Source organism: Eschrichtius robustus, chromosome 10 (assembly GCF_028021215.1).
Source record: "Eschrichtius robustus isolate mEscRob2 chromosome 10, mEscRob2.pri, whole genome shotgun sequence".
In the NCBI taxonomy this organism is placed as follows: domain Eukaryota; kingdom Metazoa; phylum Chordata; class Mammalia; order Artiodactyla; family Eschrichtiidae; genus Eschrichtius; species Eschrichtius robustus.
Window position 1 is genome coordinate 12,431,435 of NC_090833.1, and position 21,888 is coordinate 12,453,322.

Below are 21,888 nucleotides of genomic sequence, written 5' to 3' on the forward strand. Positions count from 1 at the left end.
ACAATTCAGAAAATGGTAATAGGAACATACATATCAAAATTACCTTAAACGTGAATGGATTAAATGCTCCCACCAAAAGACACAAGCTTGCTGAATGGATACAAAAACAAGACCCATATATATGCTGTCTACAAGAGACCCACTTCAGACCTAGGGACACATACAGACTGAAAGTGAGGTGATGGAAAAAGATATTCCATGCAAATGGAAATCAAAAGAAAGATGGAGTAGCAATACTCATATCAGATAAAATAGACTTTAAAATAAAGAATGTTACAAGAGACAAGGAAGGACACTACATAATGATCAAGGGATCAATCCAAGAAGAAGATATAACAATTATAAATATATATGCACCAAACCTAGGAGCGCCTCAATACATAAGGCAACTGCTAACAGCTATAAAAGAGGAAATCGACAGTAACACAATAATAGTGGGGGACTTTAACACCTCACTTACACCAATGGACAGATCATCCAAACAGAAAATAAATAAGGAAACAGAAGCTTTAAATGACACAATAAACCAGATAGATTTAATTGATATTTATAGGGCATTCCATCCAAAAACAGCAGATTACACTTTCTTCTCAAGTGGGCACGGAACATTCTCCAGGATAGATCACATCTTGGGTCACAAATTAAGCCTCAGTAAATTTTAAAAAATTGAAATCATATTAAGCATCTTTTCTGACCACGACGCTATGAGATTAGAAATGAATAACAGGGAAAAAAAGTAAAAACCACAAACACATGGAGGCTAAACAATACGTTACTAAATAACCAAGAGACCACTGAAGAAATCAAACAGGAAATCAAAAAATACCAAGAGACAAAGGACAATGAAAACATGATGATCCAAAACCTATGGAATGCAGCAAAAGCAGTTCTAAGAGGGAAGTTTATAGCTATACAAGCCTACCTCAAGAAACAAGAAAAATCTCAAATAAACAGTCTAACCTTACAGCTAAAGGAACTAGAGAAAGAAGAACAAACAAAACCCAAAGTTAGCAGAAGGAAAGAAATCATAAAGATCAGAGCAGAAATAAATGAAATAGAAGCAAAGAAAACAATACCAAAGATCAATAAAACTAAAAGCTGGTTCTTTGAGAAGATAAATAAAAGCGATAAACCGTTAGCCAGACTCATCAAAAAAAGAGGGAGAGGACTCAAATCAATAAAATCAGAAATGAAAAAGGAGAAGTTACAACAGACACCGCAGAAATACAAAGCTTCCTAAGAGGTTACTACAAGCAACTCTATGTCAATAAAATGGACAACCTGGAAGAAATGGACAAATTCTTAGAAAGGTATAACCTTCCAAGACTGAACCAGGAAGAAATAGAAAATATGAACAGACCAATCACAAATAATGAAATTGAAACTGTGATTAAACATCTTCCAACAAACAAAAGTCCAGGACCAGATGGCTTCACAGGTGAATTCTATCAAACAAGAGCTAACACCCATCCTTCTCAAACTCTTCCAAAAAATTGCAGAGGATGGAACACTCCCAAACTCATTCTATGAGGCCACCATCACCCTGATACCAAAACCAGACAAAGATACTCCAAAAAAAAGAAAATTACAGACCAATATGACTGATGAATATAGATGCAAAAATCCTCAACAAAGTACTAGCAAACAGAATCCAACAACACATTAAAAGGATCATACACCATGATCAAGTGGGAGTTATGCCAAGGATGCAAGGATTCTTCAATATATGCAAATCAATCAATGTGATACACCATATTAACAAATTGAAGAATAAAAACCATATGATTATCTCAATAGATGCAGAGATAGCTTTTGACAAAATTCAACACCAATTTATGATAAAAAACTCTCCAGAAAGTGGGCATAGAGGGAACCTACCTCAACATAATAAAGGCTGTATATGACAAACCCACAACAAACATCACTCTAAATGGTGAAAAACTGAAAACATTTCCTCTAAGATCAGGAACGAGACAAGGATGTCCACTCTCACCACTATGATTCAACATAGTTTTGGAAGTCCTAGCCACGGCAATCAGAGAAGAAAAAGAAATAAAAGGAATCCAAATTGGAAAAGAAGAAGTAAAACTGTCACTGTCTGCAGATGATATGATACTATACATAGAGAATTCTAAAGATGCCACCAGAAAACTAGAGCTAATCAATGAATTTGGTAAAGTTGCAGGATACAAAATTAATGCAGAGAAATCTCTTGCATTCCTATATTCCTGGTAAAGTTGCAGGATACAAAATTAATGAAGAGAAATCTCTTGCATTTCATCCTAATGATGAAAAATCTGAAAGAGAAATTAAGTAAACACTCCCATTTACCATTGCAACAAAAAGAATAAAATACCTAGGAATAAACCTACCTAGGGAGACAAAAGAGCTATATGCAGAAAACTATAAGACACTGATGAAAGAAATTAAAGGTGATACCAAGAGTTGGAGAGATACACCATGTTCTTGGATTGGAAGAATCAATATTGTGAAAATGACTATACTACCCATAGCAATCTACAGATTCAATGCAATCCCTATCAAATTACCAATGGCATTTTTTACAGAACTAGAACAAAAAATCTTAAAATTTGTATGGAGACACAAAAGACCCCGAATAGCCAAAGCAGTCTTGAGGGAAAAAAACAGATCTGGAAGAATCAGACTCCCTGACTTCAGACTATACTACAAAGCTACAGTAATCAAGACAATATAGTACTGGCATAAAAACAGAAAGATAGATCAATGGAACAAGATAGAAAGCCCAGAGATAAGCCCACACACCTATGGTCAACTTATCTATGACAAAGGAGACAAGGATATACAGTGGAGAAAAGACAGTCTCTTCAGTAAGTGGTGCTGGGAAAACTGGACAGCTACATGTAAAAGAATGAAATTAGAACACTCCCTAATACCATACAAAAAAAATAAACTCAAAATGGATTAGAGACCTAAATGTAAGACCAGACACTATAAAACTCTTAGAGGAATACATAGGAAGAACACTCTTTGACATAAATCACAGCAAGATCTTTTTTGATCCACCTCCTAGAGTAATGGAAATAAAAACAAAAATAAACAAGTGGGACCTAATGAAACTTTAAAGCTTTTGCACGGCAAAGGAAACCATAAACAAGACAAAAAGACAACCCTCAGCATGGGAGAAAATATTTGCAAACGAATCAACGGACAAAGGATTAATCTCCAAAATATATAAACAGCTCATGCAGCTCCATATTAAAAAAATAACAACCCGATCCAAAAATGGGCAGAGACCTAAATAGACATTTCTCCAAAGAAGACATACAGATGGCCAGAAGCACATGAAAAGCTGCTCAACATCACTAATTATTAGAGAAATGCAAATCAAAACTACAATGAGGTATCACCTCACACCAGTTAGAATGGGCATCATCAGGAAATCTACAAACAACAAATGCTGGAGAGGGTGTGGAGAAAAGGGAACCCTCTTGCACTGTTGGTGGGAATGTAAATTGATACAGCCACTATGGAGAACAGTATGGAGGTTCCTTAAAAAACTACAAATAGGATTACCATATGACCCAGCAATCCCACTACTGGGCATATACCCAGAGAAAACCATAATTCAAAAAGACACTTGCACCCCAATGTTCATTGCAGCACTATTTACAATAGCCAGGTCATGGAAGCAACCTTCATGCCCATCGATAGATGAATGGATAAAGAAGATGTGGTACATATATACAATGGAATATTACTCAGCCATAAAAAGGAACGAAATTGGGTCATTTGTTGAGACGTGGATGGATCTAGAGACTGTCATACAGAGTGAAGTTGTCAGAAAGAGAAAAACAAATATTGTATATTAACGCATATATGTGGAACCTAGAAAAATGGTACAGATGAACAAGTTGGCAGGGCAGTAATTGAGACACAGACGTAGAGAACAAACGTATGGACACCAAGGGGGGAAAGCGGCGGGGCGGTGGGGGTGGTGGTGTGATGAATCGGGCGATTGGGATTGACATGTATACACTGATGTGTATAAAATTGATGACTAATAAGAACCTGCTGTATAAAAAAATAAATAAAATAGAATTTAAAAAAAAGAATAGATTCTCCCACCTGTGCCCTATCGTTCTTTACACATGTGATATACATTAAACAAAGAGAGAGAAATATGGGAATAAGAAAGCAAAGAAACATAGCAGTTCGGGGAGCCAGGTCTCAGAAAAAGATGTGTTCACAATTACTGGTACATGGAAAATAAAGAAGAAGACTACTAAGTCTTTGAAATATTTATACCTCCAAAAATTCCTGAACTAGGTGAGTCTTTGGGCTGTTGTTTAGTCTTTAAATAACCTTGGAACACTCAATTGTTCAGGCAGGAAAGGGGAACTCTTCTCAGCCACCAACTTGGACATATTCCTTGATGTCCACTTTAGATGTGACCAAAAAGGATAACAGATAGGGAACAAAAGCCAGAGACTGCATATGGTCAAGGGGGCTACTCCAAAGGTTCTAAATCAGAACATAATCAAAAAACATTCCCCACGCCCAGAGTAGGGGCCCTCGAAATGTCTCTCTAGTGGGATTTAAGAATTTGCCACTGATCAGAGTCTTCTTTGTGCTTTCCATTGTTCCCTTTTCTGAAGGGAAGTGTCTTTTTTCCTGGTTATCTTCTACACTTATTGAGTATGGAAGTGGCAGGCACTTGTCTTTAAAATTTTAAATGTTCAGTATCAGGAGAAACCACATCCAGATGGATGCAGAGTTTATGACGAATCACTTGGATATCCTAGGTTGAATCAATTTTGCCTTGTCTTTATGTCCAAACAATGATTTTCACAATTTTGAGCTCTCACAAGCAAGACCCTGGGGCCGGGCAGGGTCTGGAAATGTGTTAGGGGCTATTTGAAGTTCTCTACAAGTTATATACAAAGGTAAGTGTACATTAAACATACTGAAAACAGGTGTATGGCTAAAATATTACCTTTGTGACATATATACTTACAACCCCTACCCTCATGCCCACAGCAGAACTTGCAAATCAATTATGGGTTTTGTTTTCCTATAGAGTCTAGAGATGATTATTCAAGTCCCTCTCAATGTTGTATCTCTCAGGTGGTCAGGACCAACTGATCAGAGTTGGTATGGATTGGATGTGCAATCCATTTGAAATCCATACATTTAAGGAATATAATTCTAGAATATATTTTCTCAGGTAACTGCTACTTTTGGGTAACTGGTCAGCAGCATCCTCAGCAGTAAGAAGAATATGTGGCCCCTGACTCTTTCAATTGTATATTCCTTTCCTGAAATTTCATGGTTAGAGCTTCATTTCTTTGAGGAGAAACTTCTTTCTTCTCCCCAAGACCTTCTCCCTTCTCATGTTCATGAGAAATGTTTTGGTGAATAGAAACATACTAGTTGGTATCCCTTCATGAATATCCTAGTGATATTTGTAGATTAAATGTGATAACATAGGATATACATTCTTATATTTATCTGAATGATAGACAGTTGGAGGAGATGTTGGATTTTGAGCCATATTTAGGGAGAGGGATGTAGAAAACAAGGCTCAGGAGGGCTCAGGGTGAGAGCTATTTGAGGGACAAACTAAGGGATGCATACTGAGATGTAGTATAGGATTTATTTTCCATTGCATATAGAACCAAAGATGATTCACTAACAGTAACATATTATGTTGACACCATATGTTAAGAAACTTATGTCTGTAGGAGTCAGAACATTATATTATGGCGGTAAGAAGCTAAAGAAAAAAAATATGGTTCTAATCTTTTTGATAGATTCACTACCTCTCTAGATAACAACTTTCAAAACTAATGTTGATGATGGGATACACACACACACACACACACACACACAAATAGAGAATTTCCACAGATTAAGATAAATGGCTCTGGAGAAGTACGTACCTACCTGCAGAGATCTGCAGCAGACATACATGAATATTTTCAATCAATTACGCTTTTCCAACTTACATTAATTCCATCAGGAAAGATGCAGAGGAGTTTTTTTTTTTAATAAATTTATTTATTTATTTATTTATTTATTTATTTATTTATTTTTGGCTGTGTTGGGTCTTCCTTTATGTGCGAGGGCTTTCTCTAGTTGCGGCGAGCGGGGGCCACTCTTCATCCCCGTGCGCGGGCCCCTCACTATCGCGGCCTCTCTTGTTGCAGAGCACAGGCTCCAGACGCGCAGGCTCAGTAGTTGTGGCTCACGGGCCCAGTTGCTCCGTGGCATGTGGGATCTTCCCAGACCAGGGCTCGAACCCGTGTCCCCTGCATTGGCAGGCAGATTCTCAACCACTGCGCCACCAGGGAAGCCCTGCAGAGGAGTTTTTAAGTGGATTTAGAGGAAACAGAAGGACTATGCTTTCCGGGAAAGATGGGATATTGATGAAGTAAGGATAAAAGGAGACCGAAAGATTCAGATGAAGTTCGTTCCAACCAGCTAATGATGTATACCACTGCGTTAGATGTAGGAAATGTCAAGGGAAACATTATATTCAGTTAATATTTTACCATCATTCATGAAACACCTTTACTAACATTTCTCAGTTGATCATAAACACCAAGAACTTGCAATCTGGGATTAATGAAACTGCGGAATTTCCCAAGACTTAGCATAAAACCCATGTCATTGGGACTTTATCCTACCTATCAGCTTCCCCAAGCCCTGTTTCATGTCATTGTTTCTCAGACTGTAGATGAAAGGGTTCAACATGGAAGCCTGTGGAACAAAACACAGGCTCATTGTTTCTCAGACTGTAGATGAAAGGGTTCAACATGGAAGCCTGTTCAACATGGAAGTTAACATAGATAACTGCTGCTATCCAGGGTAGATAACTGCTGCTATCCGGTCCTTGATGGTATAGCTGTTCAGAGGCTGGAAATAGACAAAGCTAATATTCCCATAAAACAGGGTCACCACGGTGAGATGGGAGCCACAGGTAGAGAAGGTCTTGTACTTCCCAGCAGTTGGAACAGTGGTGAGGATTCTCAGATAAGAGATGGTGATGCACATAAAGGGGGCCATTATGCCAGACAGTCCTTCTGTTTTTATCGCTATCTCATTGACAAATGGAGATGAGCAGGATAACTTCAGCATTGCCTTGAGTTCACAGAAGAAATGATGCATAATGTTGGAGGCACAGAAGGTGAGTCGATTCAGCAAGTGGATGTGGAGGAGTGAGTGAAGTAATGGGAGGATGAAGGGGATTATCAGTAAAAGGACACAGCATTTATAGCTCATGATGGTGATGTAATGAAAGGGTTTGCATATGGCCACATAGCGGTCAACGGCCATGGCCCCTAGGACATAACTATCTACATTACCAAAGGATAGGCAGAAATATACCTGGGTCGTGCACTCACTCTAGAGGATGGTCTTTGCCTCTGATGAGAAGTTTATCAGCATCTTTGGAATGATAACCGCTGTGTAGCAAATATCAACAAAGGACAGGCTTCTCAGAAAGAAATACATGGGGGTCTGTAGGTGAATATCTGAATAGATGGCCAGGATAATGACCAGGTTTCCCATCAGAGTGATCGGGTAGATGGTTAGAAATAGGACAAAGAGAGGCTTCTGATCCTCGGGCCTAGAGGAGAGGCCCAGCAGGATAATTCAGGACTTGTTAGGTTGTCCCATCCCATGGTTTTGATTTGCTTAAAGATAAATAAAATATAAATTAATAGACTCTTCTTTCATTTGAAGCAGGCATTTTCCAAATATCTTTAAGCTTTATTCTCACTGAGATATTGTAAATACAATATTTATCTGCAATGCTTCTTTCCTCTATTAATGTGGAGAATTCAGGGTGAAATATATTTTTCCACCTCCCTTTTATTTCTGAGCTACTTAGAGAGATTGCGAAAATAGATTATTGGAGGGTAGTGAGATCAGAGAGAGAAATGGACAGAGATAGAGAGAGACTTCCCTTTTTTATTGTCTTGCATTCTGTTCAATAATCATATTCTGAATTATGGTTCAGGGTACTATGACTTGGGCACAGATTGGGGCATGAGGAAAAGTCTTTGTTTAGGTATTTTAGTGAATAAACTTGTCTGGATAAATTACTTGTCAACTTTCGAATCATCTGCTCCTTGAGTTCATGTTATTCCCCCATCACTCATCCTGGAATTTGGACATTGAATTCTGATATTATCACACAAGCTTTTCTATCCCATTACTGTAATAAATGTATCCTTCCTGCCTCAGTGAACTATTATTTGAGAAGGGAAGAAAAGATGGAAACAGAGACACAGATCCAGCATGACATGGATGGAGCCCTTTTTTATTTTTTACTGTATCCTAGGTCCCCAACTTGTGGGTTCTAACATTGTTGTCTGTGTATACGTGCAAATGTATTTTTTTAAGTGTGAATTTGTCCCTATAACCATATCAACCATAGATGCAGCTGCCCAGGACTTACCTGATGATTAACAAACACTTCTTGAATCTGAGTGATCTCCTCCCAGGTAGCTGCAGGGCTCTCCCCATCTGATGGAGCTGTAGTGACATACTCTGTGCCTTTGTCCTGGGCCTTGTCCTCAAATCCCTGGAGTTCAATTGGGAAAACCAGTAAAACACAACCAATTTTCTCAATTACAAAAGGTATCGCTCTAAGGGACCAAAAGAGTATTTCCTGCCTTCTTCTCCAAGTAGCCCTGTCTGTCTCTATGTTTCCTAAAATTTTCGGCAATGCCTGGACATTTCTGCCAAAGAAAACAATCAACAACATGAAACGGCAATCTATGGACTGAGAGAAAAGATTTACAGCCATATCTGATAAGGGATTAATATACATAAAATATAAGAAACTCATACAACCTAATAGCAAAAAACCAAATAACCCAGTTTTTAAATTGGCAAGGGATTTGAATAGGCATTTCTCCAAAGAAGACATCCAAATATCCAACAAATATATGAAAAAGTGCTCTACTTCACTAATCATCAGCAAAATATAAATCAAAACCACAGTGAAATATCACCGCACACATGTTAGAAAGGCTATCATGCAAAAGACAAATGATAGCAACTGTTGGTGAGGATGTGTAGGAAAAGGAACCCTAGAACACTTTCGGTGGGAATGTAAATTGGTATAATCATTATGCAAAACAGTACGGAGTTTTCCTCAAAATATTTGAAGTAGAACTACACATGCTTTAGCAACCTCATATCTGAGTATATAGCCAAAGGAAATGAAATCAGGATCTCTAAGAGATAGCTGCATTCTCATGTTCATTTCAGCATTATTCACAATAGCCGAGATGTGGAAACAAACTAAATGTCCAGTTGATGGTTGAATAGAAAAAGAAAATGCGATATACATATATATATATATATATATATATCACACTTATATATGTAAGCATATTTTCCTATGTCCCTTCCTGATCCCTCATTGTACTTTACATATATATATATATGTACGCACATATGTATGTTTGGCCTGGGGGATAAACATGAATAGCAGTGGAGGACATGGAAAGATGGAGAGTTTTGATGGAAGATGAGAGGGAGTGGTACCTTCTCTGAGACTGAACTTCCAGGAAGGATATAGTTGTAAGATATGATGCAGAATTTGGTGGAATTTCAAAACAAAAACATTTTCAGAACTCCAAGAAATTGACCCTGTATTGTTAAAGCAGAAAGAAAGGGGATTTTCTTGAATAGCAGGACACTGAGTTCCAATGTGGAAGACAGTATCGTCTAGTGGAGAAACTGGAATCAGACAGACGTTGTGAGTTAGTCTCAGCATATTTTCTCCAAATTGTGGGGATGCAGGAATGAAACTCTTCCTTTTTACAGTTTCAGGCATCCACAGGTAAAGTAGTGGTAATAAAACTTCCCTCATTTGTAATTACTTCTCTTTTGTTTCCATGACACTTGACATTATGTTTTATCTTTTATCCTCACTAGAATGGAAGATCTATTAGGGCATAAACAGTTATTTTTCACTGGTATATCCTTAATGCCCATCAGAATGCCTTACACATAGTAGTGATCAATTAAAAAAATACAAGGATGAACAACAAGGTCCTATAGCACAGGGAACTATATTCAATATCCTGTGATAAACCATAATGGAAAAAATATGAAAAAGAATATATATATGTATAACTGAGTCACATTGCTGTACAGCAGAAATTAACACAACATTGTAAATCAACTATACTTCAATAAAATTAAAAACAAAATACAAGGATGAATGAATCGTCTAGTCCAGAGTCTTGAAGTAAGTAGGTTTTTAGGTAAATGAGAGCTTCTTTTCCCCTAATTTCTAAGAGTATCTTGAGCATGAGTGGGTTGAATAATGTCCTCATGACAAAGACTCTATATTTAACAAGAATAGACTCCTTTAAAAATTAGTAATAGAAAGATTGTGAAGTCAGAGAAATATGTTTTTACAGCTCCAATTAGCACAGTCATAGGAAAGTGCTACAGTTGATGGTTAAGAACAGAGGTTTGGTTTCAGACATACTAAGAACTGACTCTTTGTTAAAATTTGACAGAAAAAAAAATTTAACAGACATTTATTTATATAGCAAATAGTAATCAAATTATTATTATTTACTAGTAATAAATTTATTAGTAAAATTATTAATATATCATTTTAACTCTAGAACTTTAATACAGATACAAATTAAATTGAAGCCAAGTGTTGTAGACACATTTCAAATAAGAACACTAATTAAAAGACATATGATGTTGTTTAAATGAAACTAAATCAACAGTGGTGGCATTAATAGTGGAGATTTAAAATTCAAGTCCAGTTCTGAATCTCTGTTAAATTAAGACTGTGGAGAACCTCAATGATCTACTTTTGAAGTATTTCAACAAGAATAGCAATTCTTGTGTGCTGTTTCCTATGCACAAGGCCTTGTTTTAAGTATTTTACATAATCTCATTTATTACTCATTAACAGCTTCATGAGGTATTAACTGTTATTACCCCCATTTACCGATGAGAAGACTGAGGTACATGTAGGTTAGGACATTTGCCCAAGGTCACATAGTTGGTAAGGGGTAGAGGTGGAGTTACAACTTCCCAGTCTATTAGCCTAGACTCTAAGCTATTCTGCCTTTCAAAGTACTAACCCCAAAGTGCTATTGTGAGCACAAAATGAACAAAGCATGTAATACTTAGCATGGTGTCTGTTACATAGTCAACACGCAACGTATATTAACTAGTATTTTGTCATCACTACCCTCACATATACCTCAGAGCCTTGAGGAATGTATCCCCTTTTCATCCTGGTCAATGTACAACATCATCAACCAACTCTTCTCCAGCACCCATCCTTCACAGACCTGTTGCCCAGCCCTCCTCTAGCTGGCCTGACTCCTAAGCCTCTCTCTGGCTGCTTTGACCACAGGAGTGCTGGGACTCAAAGTGAGTCCCAGTCTGTGGAAATACAACCTAGTGTAACAGACACCCTTGGCTTGGAGCAGAAGTTTTTGACTTCCGCCTGGTGATCACAATTGCTACCTCTCATGATCTACACTTGAGGAAAGAAGAGATGTAAATTATCCCCCTACATCCTTCCAGTCCCCAGGGATTTAAGCTATATACATTAATATTTTGAGGGTCACTTTTGGATTGCTTTCTGGTAAATCATCTGGAACAGCAGTCATCAAACTTATGCAATATACAGATTCTTTTAAAATGAAAAAAATCCCGTAGAATCTCTGGGTTAACATGTTTTGTTATATCAGTATCATATGCACGAACAGAGAAAACTGTAAGCCTTAATAAATGTACTAATATACACTTTTACCTCTAACTCATTAATACAGATACAAACTAAATTCAAGCTAAGTGTTGTAGACATATTTCAAATAAGAACACTAATTAAAAGACATATGATGTGTTTTCTAAGCGAAACTAAATCAATAGTGGTGGCATTATTAGCGGGGATCTTAAATTCAAGTCCAGTTCTGAACTTCATCTCTTCTTGGTTTTTAAACTTTGTCAATACTATAAATGCAGATAGAGATTTTTAATATAACAAAATGGTATTAATAATTTCAAATCTTTATTTACTAGTTTCAGATAATAAAACCAGATGCTTAGTCCAAACTTCTCTAGTAATCAATCATATAATACAAATTTTAAGGAAGGTCAATTGACAACTTTTAGTAGAAGGCAGGTATGAGTTGCACTATTATATAAACCCACATTAAATAGTATCCAATCTAGTTATTTCTGAAATCACTAATAGGAAAATAGTATCTGAATTTATCTTTATTTAGGGTAGATATTGAAATTAAAAAGATTTAATTTCAACATGGAATTTGCTGGTTGATGCTTGAATGGAATAAATAAATATTGGAAATAGTAATTTTAAAATGAAAGAAATGCTGCCTAATGTTTTGGAAAAATGGACATTTCTCTGGCTTGCTATCACTCAAAATACAGGTTAAGAATAGCCAAATTAAAGAAAGTCTAATGAAAGTAGAAAAGAGGCAGAAATGAGAGCAGTAGAACTGGAAATGTTGTGAAGGATCAGGATATGCCACCCCAAAATATGCTTCTTTGGCAACAAAATGATTTTTTTGTCCCTAGTTTTTTTTTTGTTTTGTTTTGTTTACTTTTTATTTTTATTTAAAAATTTTTTGATTGGAGTGTGGTTGATTTACAGTGTTGTGTTAGTTTCAGGTGTACAGCAAAGTGAGTCAGTTATACATTTACATATATCCACTCTTTTTTTTTTTTTTAGATTCTTTTCCCATATAGGCCATTACAGAGTATTGAGTAGAGTTCCCTGTGCTGTACAGCAGGTTCTTATTAGTTATCTATTTTATATATAGTAGTGTGTATATGTCAATACTTTGGGATTGGGCATCAAAATGATTTTGAGTTGAATGCATTTAGTTTCTGAAATCCCATATCTGCCTAAAAGCAGAGCCTCCCCAAAGATCTCAAAAGTCACTAAATCTTCTTCTGCAAAGCAACTGTAATCTTCTCATCACACCCAAACAGACTTTGTCACAAGACTGACATATCCCCCATTGGTTCTTCTAAGGTCCCTTTGATCTTTCCAAGATGTCATTTGTTTTTCTATAAGTGCCCTTTCTCCCCTTCCCCTTCCCCTAGTGAATTAGGTCTATAGACCCCAAATTCCAACCCTTTGAGGTATTCATCTCTGAGTTCTCCCTTGTGTATACTCAATGCACATGTAAATGAATTTGTTTTTCTCGTAAAAAAAAAAAATGAACTCATAACAAATCAAAGTTCTTATAATTGTTTCCATTTTTCTTTAAATTGGAATGTACAAACTAGGAAAGATCTTTTCTTGCTAATAAGCTAATGCATTCAGAAGAGTTGTGAATTAATTTCTGTCACACTAAATTGTTTTCTTAATGCTGTATCAAAGTTTCAATGACTTAAAAAAAGTTTACACTTAAGGACTTATTTTATAAAATGTGTTTCAATTCGAAGAGTTTAGTCTTTAAACTTAAATTGTTCAATAGACATATTAAAGATGTTGGGCAATTATTTCATGCTTGCTTTGGGACAAGCCATTTTAATGGTATGTAGAATTCCTTAACAACATCAAAATTGGGTGATCTCATTTTTATGTTATTTTGTTGCAATTGCCATGGTAAATAAATATATGAGTACAAGCTCTGGAATTTCATTAATTAGGCTTCTAAAAAGAGGCCTCCAGGGTCCATTATATTACTTGCTGCCAAAGATCAAACATGGGCCTGAGTCCCTGCCTCCCATGATTTAATCAGCTGATCACTGTGTTTGTTCTGTCTCACTTACATGAATAGGATTAAAGCACCATAAAATTGTGTGAAAGCATATTTTATTATTATAAAAGATAATAACACATTGTTCCCTATTTTTTTTATGGATTATGGGTGTTTAATTAGCCTAGTGATAAGATTGAAGAATGGGTTAGCTAATTGATTGTGAAAACAAAGGAAATAATGAGAAAAAAAACCCCTTAATCCCATCAATATTTACTCTTGGTAAACACTCTGTTGGAGAATGATATACAAGCTAGGACGTTTCATTGGGTAGGGAATTAGGGTGAATGAGAGAAGGATTGTCACTCGTTGGCCATTTATCCAGCCACTCTTTCTTGAGTGCTTGCTTTGTGCCAGACACCATGCTAGGCACTGGATACAGAGGTGAATTAATCACAGACTCTTCCCTCTAGGAGCACATAGTCAAACAGAGGAATTGGGCTTTTCAAAGTGCATCCTACCAACATCTGAAAAACCTGAATTCACTTTGGTTGTGAAATACCCACAGTGATTGTAGCAGTAATGGTGGCAGCAACAAGAACAATTATTATTTGAGCCTTTTACTACACGGCATCCCTATAAGCATGTAATACTTAGCCAATGTTGTAGACACATTTCAAAGAAGAACACTAATTAAAAGACATATGATGTTGTTTAAATGAAACTAAATCATTTAGTAGTGGCATTAATATTGGGGCTTTAAAATTCAAGTCCAGTTCTGAATCTTTGTTAAATTAAGACTGTGGAGAACCTCAGTGATCTACTTTTGAAATATTTCAACAGGAATAGCAATTCTTGTGTGCTATTTCCTGTGTATAAGGCCTTGTTTTAAGCATTTTACAAATCCCATTTATAGGTATGAACTGTTATTATCCCCATTTACCAATGAGAAAACTGAGGTACATATAGGTTAAGATTTTTGCCCAAGATCACATAGTTGGTGAGGGGGTGGAGGTGGGGTTATAACTTCCCAGTCTATTAGCCTAAACACTAAGCTATTCTGCCTTTCAAAGTACTAACCCCAAAGTGCTATTGTGAGCACAAAATGAACAAAGCATGTAATACTTAGCATGGTGTCTGTCACATAGTCAACACACAACGTATATTAACTAGTATTTTGTCATCACTACCCTCGCATATACCTCAGAGCCATTTCTGTCCTTGAGAAATGTATCCCCTTTTCATCTTGGTCAATGTACAACATCATCAACCAAGTCTTCTCCAGTCACTATAATCAGAACTTTATATATAATATTCTAATCCTTAAAGCAATCATTTATTTAAAAATTTGGTGTTATTAGCACTTTATACATAAATAGACTAGAAAAAAATAGACTAGAGCTCAGAGATGTTAAATAATTGCCAAATTCACAGAATTTGTAAGTGGTAGATCTCAGAATTATATTTACTTTTATTTGGCTCCAGAGCTGTATTTTGGGCCATTATATCATGCTTATTATTCCACAGGAAGAAAATAAAGTGATGACCGAGTGAATGATTTGGGTAATGAGACACAAGTGTCTGCCATTTGTGATGTCTGGGCATTGATGAAGTAGTCTCCCATCCTATCAGTATCAGTGGCATGAAGTTGTTGCTAGGAACTTGAGGTGCATTTAAACTTCCCTTGAGAGTATGTCCATACTTTCTTGTTCTCTGCAATGGCAGGCATCGGACCTGACTTCCCCCAGGTGGCTCTAGAGGAAAGATCTCAGGGACCCCACAATCTCTAAATCTCACCTCGACTCCCTAGTCCTGACTTCCAGCCCCATGCAGTGATTTGTCCTTCAGCACCATGGCCAGATCCCTGAAATCTGACAGAAGGCTGGAGTCACAAAGTCCAGGGTCAGAGAAGTCCTTTCTTGCCAGGTGAGTGTATGGGTGGGGAAACTAGACTTCATTCTACATCTTGTTTCCCCCTGACCAATTTTTATCTTTCTTGATCAATAACCTGTCTCTCACTCTGGATCCATCCTGTTTAACATCATCCTTTCTCCTTTAGGTCCTCACAGCCATTCCCCTCCCTTTCCTCACCCTAACAATCTCTCTCACCAGCCCTCCTTTCTGTTCCTACTCTGATGTTCCATTTTTCACACCTGACCACAGTTTTTTTTCATTTACACCATATCATGACCCCCCATTCTGCTCTCCTTCTTCCCTTTCTACATTCCCACCTTTCTCCTAGTCATCATTCACACGCCTTCCTCCTTTCTTCCCCAAATCTTTATTTCTGTTCATTATCTCTGCCCCAATCATTAAAAAGTTCTCCATCTTCAATTATGCTCCTCTTCTCATTTCAAAAGTTCTTCCTCTTATTTCCTTATTTTCTTTCCATTCATCCGTTCACTCTGTACTCTCTTTCTATCCTACATTTCCATTCTCTCATTCCCACCACTTTGTATTCTTTCTTTGTTTTCCCTTCCTATTTATTCTTTTCTCCACTGTGTCTTCATTTCTATGTCTCTGCTCACAGTGTTCCATTCAATCATCTCTTCATGGAAACCACACAATTAATTATTTTTAGAAATATGGAATGTCCGGAATGAAAGTTTAGAAGAAACTCCCATTTGAGAGTAAATTCTGCTTTCCAATAATTATTTTCTGAATTTTTGTCACATACATGCAGCTTATAATCAACATACACACATATGCACACACATGCACACACACATACACACACATACACACACACAGTTATATCACATTCACTTCATTCAGAGTGCCAGCTGTTCTCTAAGTAAAATAGAGGGCAGTTTCGGTATCAGCTAGAAGAGTTTTTATGTGTTACACCCTGCTGTGATTTTGTTATCAACTAGAAATCTCTTCATGACCTCAGCCCATCCTTGACCTCACCTAAGGCTGAGATGGGACCTGCTCCAAATAAGTTCCACCAGCCTCTTTGCTTATATTTGTTGCATCACTTATCATGCTGCTTTTCATCCAATGTTGATCTTCCTTTCTTTCCATACTGTGGTTTCTTCATGGCAGAGTCTTTGTGTAGTTTGTCTTAATGTCCCATTATAGAAAAGAAATATTTATAGAACAGATAAATTAATCAATAAGTGGATGGTAAATAAAAGATCTTCTGGATCATGTGATTAACTTCTGCCCTTGATCTAGCCAAAATTATTTCCTGGGAACCATAGGCAGATTCAGGTATTCAGACAAATTTTTTAAAACCTAACCCTTCTCTTCTCTCTCCTCTCATATATTTCCAGAGGCACAGATTACAGTTGCCCATCACTATTCAAAGTAACAATTGTGCTTTGTGAGAAAAATAGTCTTTGCAGTTGCTTTTATAAATTATCAAAAATCTCCAGTGTGACTGATTTGTAGTAATTAGATCTACATTTTCTTCCCTGTTCCATACTCCACCGCCTTTCCTGCTTTTCTTTTGATGGTCCTTGTGTCTCTTTTTCTCTTCCAATCCTCGTTATTCTCTCTGGGTCCTTCGTCTATATTATTAACCCTCCCTATATACTCTGCTTCATTATGTATTTCATTTTTTACTGGAACTATAGCACGGATCCTTCAGCCCTTTATTGTAGCAGTGAGGTCAGCAAGGTTTGGAGGTATGGATTTATGAATAATCAGTATTAAGTTGGTCAGTGAGGCTCTAGAACTAAATAGGTTTTTCAGGTTTGCTCTTGGGGACCTTGCAAGGTGAAGGAGAAGGGAGAAGAAGAGAAAAACTGTAGATAGAAAAGAGCTCACCATTGAGAGAAGGAAGAAGAAATTCATAATTTTGCAGCATTAAGGAGATTAGAAAAAAAAAATGTCAAGAATGTGGGGGCTTCCCTGGTGGCGTAGTGGTTGAGAATCCGCCTGCCGATGCAGGGGACACGGGTTCGAGCCCTGGTCTGGGAGGATCCCACATGCCGTGGAGCAACTAGGCCCGTGAGCCACAGTTACTGAGCCTGCGCTTCTGGAGCCTGTGCTCCGCAACAAGAGAGGCCGCGATAATGAGAGGCCTGCGCACCGTGATGAAAAGTGGCCCCCACTTGCCACAACTAGAGAAAGCCCTCGCACAGAGGCAAAGACCCAACACAGCCATAAAAAAATTAATTAATTAATTAATTAATTTAAAAAAAAAAAAAAGAAAGAAAGCAGCCTCTGCCTGTCAGGGTTTCAGAGTGAAGGATGAAGGCATTTAAAAAAAAAAAAAAAAAAAAGAATGTGGGAGATAGTGGTTAATAATGCCGTCATTAGAGAAGGAAAATTAAGAAGGGTTGAGAGAAACAGTCATAACAATGTCCAAGGCTCTGTGTTAGAATTCTAGCTCTGCCATTGGCTAGCTGCGCAGTATTAAAGCAAGTTTCTTAATTTCTCTGTGCCTCAGTTTCCTCATCTGTAAAATGAGAATAAAATAGTATCTAATAAAATACAGGTTTAATAAAAAAACGCATGCAGAGTGCTCTGTGCTGTGTTTGGCATATAGCAAGGGCTCCAAAAATATTACTTATTACTACTACTATTGCTACAACTACCAACATTGTTACATACCATTGCATATGGTGAAGACTGTTCGTTGATAACCTTGGAAGCAAAAATTTGAATTGATTATTTTATAAGTAAACTATATTTAATTATACGAAGTGTATGAAGTGGAGCAAATAGTTGATAGAGTATAAGATATGAATTATATTTTTTAAAACACTAATTGGCATTTTATTGTATTCTTCTAACAACGTTGCAAAAGTAGTTTCTAAGTCCATTCTGTGGAGGAATCTGAGGCTCAGACAAGTCAAGACACTTGCCCATGTAAAAGAGTTAGTAACTTGGAGCACAGAAATATAAACTTATGTCAGCTTGGATCCATACTCTGTAGCAGACGTAAGTAGACAACCCAAAGACACATCACAGAGAATGGATAAATACATTGTGGTGTATCCACACAAAAGGCTATTATATAGCAATGAAAAATAAATGAACAACAGCTATCACCAATAATATCAGTGAATCTAAGTAATATAATATTGAGGCACAAAATCAGGTCACCACAAATTACTTAAAATTTGTTACCCTTTTATAAATTTCGTGTCATCTCCAACTTAATATTCTTCTTGGAATACCAATAGCAGATACATATCAAATATAAATATATATTAACAAAGGAAAGAGAATGATTACCCCGAGATTCAGAAGGTTGGTTACCTTAGGCAAGGAGTGACGGGGAGAGGTGATGGAGAATGTTCATAGAAGTAGATATGAATTATAATCAAAGTTCTAGTTTCTGTGTTGAACAGTAAGTTAATGGTTGTTTCTAATCATATTCAAGGGAGCAAGCAAGAAGGTGATGCTCAGACCAGCGAAGAAAATGTAGCATAAGCCAAGGATTATGATTAATCCAGTCCTGGGCTCCTGAGGCTGGAGGAATACAGGCAATTATGAATCCTCCACCTTTGTCTTTTACAGTCTTGCTGAAGATTTCTCCCTCCTATTCCAGAATCCTGTCTAAAATATTTTTCTGGCTCTAGATCTCTAGAATCAGCCCCCAAAGAAAGAGCTTCCATCAGAAACTCACTATAGAACTTACTAGAGTGAGACAGAGAAATAGGAACGGTAATTGGAAACATGGGCTATACCTGAGATTAGGGAAAAACAATTTAGGGAAACTTCTTGGCTCATTGGTTTCTTGTAGGTCTGACGGTTATAGTGCACATGTATTGTGACATCTTTCTTTTTTTCCATAAGGTTTTGGAAAATTGTTTTTTTTTTTTAAACATCTTTATTGGAGTATCATTGCTTTACAATGGTGTGTTAGTTTCTGCTTTATAACAAAGTGAATCAGTTATACATATACATATGTTCCCATATCTCTTCCCTCTTGCATCTCCCTCCCTCCCACCATCCCTACCCCACCCCTCTAGGTGGTCACAAACCACCGAGCTGATCTCCCTGTGCTGTGCGGTTGCTTCCCACTAGCTATCTATTTTACATTTGGTAGTGTATATATGTCCATGCCACTCTCTCACCCTGTCACATCTTACGCCTCCCCCTCCCCATATCCTCAAGTCCATTCTCTGGTAGGTCTGTGTCTTTATTCCCGTCTTGCCACTAGGTTCTTCATGACCTTTTTTTTCCCCCTTAGATTCCATATATATGTGTTAGCATATGGTATTTGTTTTTCTCTTTCTGACTTACTTGAGTCTGTATGACAGACTCTAACTCCATCCACCTCGCTACAAATACCTCCATTTCATTTCTTTTTATGGCTGAGTAATATTCCATTGTATATATGTGCCACTTCTTCTTTATCCATTCATCCGATGATGGACACTTAGGTTGTTTCCATATCCTGGCTATTGTAAATAGAGCTGCAATGAACATTTTGGTACATGACTCTTTTTGAATTATGGTTTTCTCAGGGTATATGCCCAGTAGTGGGATTGCTGGGTCGTATGGTAGTTCTATTTTTAGTTTTTGAAGGAACCTCCATACTGTTCTCCATAGTGGCTGTATCAATTTACATTCCCACCAAAAGTGCAAGAGGGTTCCATTTTCTCCACACCCTCTCCAGCATTTATTGTTTCTAGATTTTTTGATGATGGCCATTCTGACCGGTGTGAGATGATATCTCATTGTAGTTTTGATGTGCATTTCTCTAATGATTAATGATGTTGAGCATTCTTTCATGTGTCTGTTGGCAATCTGTATATCTTCTTTGGAGAAATGTCTATTTAGGTCTTCTGCCCATTTTTGGATTGGGTTGTTTTTTTTTTGTTATTGAGCTGCATGAGCTGCTTGTAAATCTTGGAGATTAATCCTTTCTCAGTTGCTTCATTTGCAAATATTTTCTCCCATTCTGAGGGTTGTGTTTTGGTCTTGTTTATGGTTTCCTTTGCTGTGCAAAAGCTTTTAAGTTTCATTAGGTCCCATTTGTTTATTTGTGTTCTTATTTCCATTTCTCTGGGAGCTGGGCCAAAAAGGATCTTGCTGTGATTTATGTCATAGAGTGTTCTGCCTATGTTTTCCTCTAAGAGTTTGATAGTGTCTGGCCTTACACTTAGGTCTTTAATCCATTTTGAGTTTATTTTTGTGTATGGTGTCAGGGAGTGTTCTAATTTCATACTTTTACATGTACCTGTCCAGTTTTCCCAGCACCACTTATTGAAGAGGCTGTCTTTTCTCCACTGTATATGCTCGCCTCCTTTATCAAAGATAAGGTGACCATATGTGCATGGGTTTATCTCTGGGCTTTCTATCCTGTTCCATTGATCTATATTTCTGTTTTTGTGCCAGTACCAAACTGTCTTGATTAACGTAGCTTTGTAATATAGTCTGAAGTCAGGGAGCCTGATTCCTCCAGCTCCATTTTTCGTTTTCAAGATTGTTTTGGCTATTCGGGGTCTTTTGTGTTTCCATACAAATTGTGAAATTTTTTGTTCTAGTTCTGTGAAAAATGCCAGTGGTAGTTTGATAGGGATTGCATTGAATCTGTAGATTGCTTTGGGTAGTAGAGTCATTTTCACAATGTTGATTCTTCCAATCCAAGAACATGGTATAGCTCTCCATCTATTTGTATCATCTTTAATTTCTTTCATTGGTGTCTTATAATTTTCTGCATACAGGTCTTTTGTCTCCTTAGGTAGGTTTATTCCTAGATATTTTATTCTTTTTGTTGCAATGGTAAACAGGAGTGTTTTCTTAATTTCACTTTCAGATTTTTCATCATTAGTGTATAGGAATGCAAGAGATTTCTGTGCATTAATTTTGTATCCTGTTACTTTACCAAATTCATTGATTAGCTCTAGGAGTTTTCTGGTAGCATCTTTAGGATTCTCTATGTATAGTATCATGTCACCTGCAAACAGTGACAGCTTTACTTCTTCCTTTCCGATTTGGATTCCTTTTATTTCTTTTTCTTCTCTGATTGCTGTGGCTGAAACTTCCAAAACTATGTTGAATAATAGTGGTGAGAGTGGGCAACCTTGTCTTGTTCCTGATCTTAGTGGAAATGGTTTCAGTTTTTCACCATTGACGACAATGTTGGCTGTGGGTTTGTCATATATGGCCTTTATTATGTTGAGGAAAGTTCCCTCTATGTCTACTTTCTGCAGGGCTTTTATCATAAATGGGTGTTGAATTTTGTCGAAAGCTTTCTCTGCATTTATTGAGA

At 37.0% G+C, this 21,888-nt stretch overlaps 1 protein-coding gene and 1 pseudogene across 1 annotated transcript in view; one reads left to right on the forward strand and one right to left on the reverse strand.

Annotated features, from left to right (window-relative positions):
- Window positions 1-6,648: 6,648 nt before the first annotated feature.
- On the reverse strand, window positions 6,649-7,664 carry LOC137770389 (olfactory receptor 1L1-like; annotated as a pseudogene).
- Window positions 7,665-11,249: 3,585 nt separating this feature from the next.
- LOC137770901 (olfactory receptor 1B1-like) overlaps window positions 11,250-21,888 on the forward strand; it is a 30,930-nt gene continuing 20,291 nt past the window's right edge. Inside the window, 1 exon segment of the mRNA XM_068553959.1 lies at window positions 11,250-11,406. Within this exon segment, the coding sequence (XP_068410060.1) occupies window positions 11,250-11,406 (157 nt within the window).